The sequence below is a fragment of the Phascolarctos cinereus genome, unplaced genomic scaffold, assembly GCF_003287225.1.
Source record: "Phascolarctos cinereus isolate Bilbo 61053 unplaced genomic scaffold, phaCin_HiC Scaffold_9;HRSCAF=440, whole genome shotgun sequence".
Classification (NCBI taxonomy): domain Eukaryota; kingdom Metazoa; phylum Chordata; class Mammalia; order Diprotodontia; family Phascolarctidae; genus Phascolarctos; species Phascolarctos cinereus.
Genome location: NW_027556402.1, coordinates 246,700,143 through 246,703,544, shown reverse-complemented (window position 1 = coordinate 246,703,544; position 3,402 = coordinate 246,700,143). Strand labels below are relative to the sequence as shown.

At 40.4% G+C, this 3,402-nt stretch overlaps 1 protein-coding gene across 1 annotated transcript; it reads right to left on the bottom strand.

The window, feature by feature from the left end:
- Positions 1 to 1,291: 1,291 nt before the first annotated feature.
- Positions 1,292 to 2,205, bottom strand: LOC110199536 (olfactory receptor 5D18-like). The gene is given in 2 exon segments (XM_020974415.2): positions 1,292 to 1,620; positions 1,623 to 2,205. Coding segments are annotated over 2 exon segments (912 nt in total).
- Positions 2,206 to 3,402: the final 1,197 nt, after the last annotated feature.

Genomic DNA, 3,402 nt, shown 5'->3' with positions numbered 1-3,402 from the left:
ACAGTAGATCACTTTCCTGGAGCCAACAGACTGAGACTTTTAGAGGACTGGCAAGGAGATCAGTCAGTATATCAAAGAGTATGTGGCAGGGAGTTAGACCTAAGGAGCCTGGAAAGGTTGAGGTAGGCTAGGGCATGAAAAGCTTTGAATAGCAGAAAGAGGGTTTTGTATTTGATCCTGGAGGCCACAGGGAGCCATGGGAGTTTACTGAGTATGGGGGTGACATGCTTGCATCTACACTTTAGGAAGGTCACTTTCATGGCTGAATGAAGGCTGGATTGGAATGGGGAAAGAATGGAGACAGCAGAGACACCAGAAGAAGCAGGTATATCATTAGGGTAGAAAGAGATGGAAAAACATTTCACAGCTGGAGAAGGTGAGGATGGATAGCTGGTGGAACAATTGGAGAGAGTGCTCAGATCAGTAAGATCATTGATCCACTGAAGGAGCAATCAGATTACTAAAGAATAACACAAGAAAGTATGTTGGAGAAAAGAAGAGAGGGAAAAAAATGTGTTTAGGGAAAAGTTAAGGTAGAATGATAGGGACAAATCATATCTAAGAAATGGTACAGTAATTGTGTGGATTCAGTAAATAAGGAAGACCTTATAAGATAAGTGCCTGCTATGAACCAAGTACCACATGAGGATCTGAGGTTGCAACTATAAAGAATAAAATGATCTTTCCATTTTATGGAGGGCAGTTACTTCTCAGAGTGGATGGAGTGTTAGGCCTAGAGTCAGGAAGACTTGAATTCCAATCCAACTTCAGATGCTTACTAGCTGTGTGACCCTGGGCCAAGTCATTTAACCTTCTTTGCCTAAATTCCTCATCTGTAAAATAAACGGGAGAAGGAAATGGCAAATCACTCTGGCATCTTTGCCAAGAAAACCCCAAATGACTTATGAAGATTTGGGCATGACTGAAACAATTGAACAACAACGACAAATTTATTGTGTAGGCAAAAAAAAATCCATAAGAAAATTAACAGAATAAATATTTTTTTTCTTAAAAGGCATTTAAACATGAGATGAGGGAAAGGGAAGTGACAGTTGGGGGCAGGGGAAGCAATCAGGAGAGGCTCTGTGTAGAAGGTTGTGTTTGAACTGTGTCTACAAAGAGCAGGATTGTAGGAGATGAGGAAATAATATATTTCTATTGTTCCCAGGGGTATGACAAATACAAAAGCACAGCGAGGGAAAATTAATTGTGTATAAGGAACAGAACAAATGCTAACATTGTTGAATTATGGAGGAGTTTCAGTGTACAATAAAGCTATAACAACACCGAATTAATGAGAATGAATTGACTGAGGTAAGATTTTGGTAACCTTAAAATTGTTGACTGCTTCCTTCACATCTTTATTTCTCAGACTATAGATCAGAGGGTTCAACATTGGAATTACTACTGCATAAAAGACAGAGGCCACTTTGACCTCCTCCTTTAGATTTTGATTCCTGGGCAAACAGTAGAGGAAGAGAATTGTCCCATGATAGATAGTGATGGCCATGAAATGTGAGGTGCAGGTGGAGAAAGCTTTATGCCTTCCACTCACTGAATTCATCTGCAGGACAGTAGTCAAAATAAAAAGGTAGGAAGTGAGTATGATCACAAGTGTGTATAAGTATCCAAGCAGGAAGCAGAGAGGATGACAGAATATTCACAGAAAAAGTTATCCAGGATGCTAAATTGACAAAAAGATAATGAAAGGAGGGAGGACATGATGACAAGGGAAGAGATAATGCCCCATGCGTAGGCACCAGTCACCAGTAGAATACAAAGGGTCTGGGACATGGCAACTGTATACATCAAGGGATTAGAAATGGTCACAACACGGTCATAGGCCATCACTGCCAACATGAATGTTTCTGTCACCACAAATGTGCAAGCGAAAAAGAATTGGGTAATGCAGCCCTGGAAGGATATTGTTCTGTCTGCCACAGCTAAGTTCTCTAGCAGCTTGGGAGTAATGACAGTAGAATAACAGAAGTCCACAAAGGACAAGTGGCTGAGGAAAAAGTACATAGGAGTGTGGAGTTTGAGGTTGATCCTGATGATGACAATCATGCCCAGATTCCCCAGCACAGTCACACTATAGATGGCAAGGAACACTAGGCAGAGTGGGACCTGGAGCTCTGGGTTGTCAGAGAAACCTAAGAGGATGAATGTGACTGTGCTGCTCTGATTCTTTTCAGTGCTCAGCATGGTACCTATGGGGAAAAAAAGAGTTTATCCTTACACATAGAGCATTAAGGAAAATAGAATGCATTCATAATACAAAGAGTCATGAATTTGGGGCTTTATGGGACTGAGAAGGAAAAATGAAGAAATAGAAATATTCTGTATACTGAATCGGGTCACAAGTTGGTACAGTGGACAGAGGGATGTATGTGGAGTCAGAAAAAGCTTGAATTGAATTTAGGTTTCAGACAATTACTAGCTATGTGGCCTTGGGCAAGTCTCTTAAGCCAGTTTGCCTCAATTTTCTTACGTGAAAAATGAGCTGGAGAAGGAAATGGCAAGCCATTGCAGTATCTTTGCCAAGCAAACCCCACAAAGGGGCCACAGACAATAGGACACAAGTTGAACAACCAAAAAATAAGTGTATTCTGAAAATGGAGGCTTACTCAGAAAGATCCCCAAGGTTGGTCTTGATTCTTTGTTTGCTAAGAAACTAACCTGTATGTGACAAGTATGGGAGGTTGCAAGAAGAGTGGTCCTAGGTGGCTACATTATGGTCACACATTTGAGTGAGCTTGAAGAGAGAACCAGAATTTTGCCTGGTAAGTGAGTTTGGCAGTAGGATAGTTTTAGTAGGTTCCTATCAAGTAGGGAAGATGTTTCAGCATTGAGTATAAGTTTGTGAATTTTGAGTGCATCCACTGGGTTCTTCCAGTGATAACCCAAGATAAGATTTGTTAAAGAACATTGAAAATGGTTTGTAAAAGCCAGATTGTGATCTTTGGAGCCTTTTTTCTCTTGCTAGGCAATGGGGTTAAGTGGCTTGCCCAGGATCACACAGCTAGTAAGTGTTATGTGTCTGAGGCTGAATTTGAACTCACATCCTCCTGAAGCCAGGGCCAGTGCTCTATTCACTGTGCAAGCTAGATACCCCAAGAAGAACTTTTTTTCTAGGGAAGCAATTGGGGAGAGCCCTTTTTCATTTCTGTTTCAGGAAGACATCTCCTGGGGGAGATGGCATCACCTCAAACAACATGGGACAATCGAAATCATGAGAGTAAATCTGAAATACTAAATATAATCTTATTATGTTATTATAAAAATATTTGGGAGCATTCACAATTATTAATTTTATCAAATAATATAAATTCTGGTTCACAAAGAGACAGGGAAAGAAAGAAATCAAAATGCTCAGAATTAGTCCATAATACTCAGATTTCA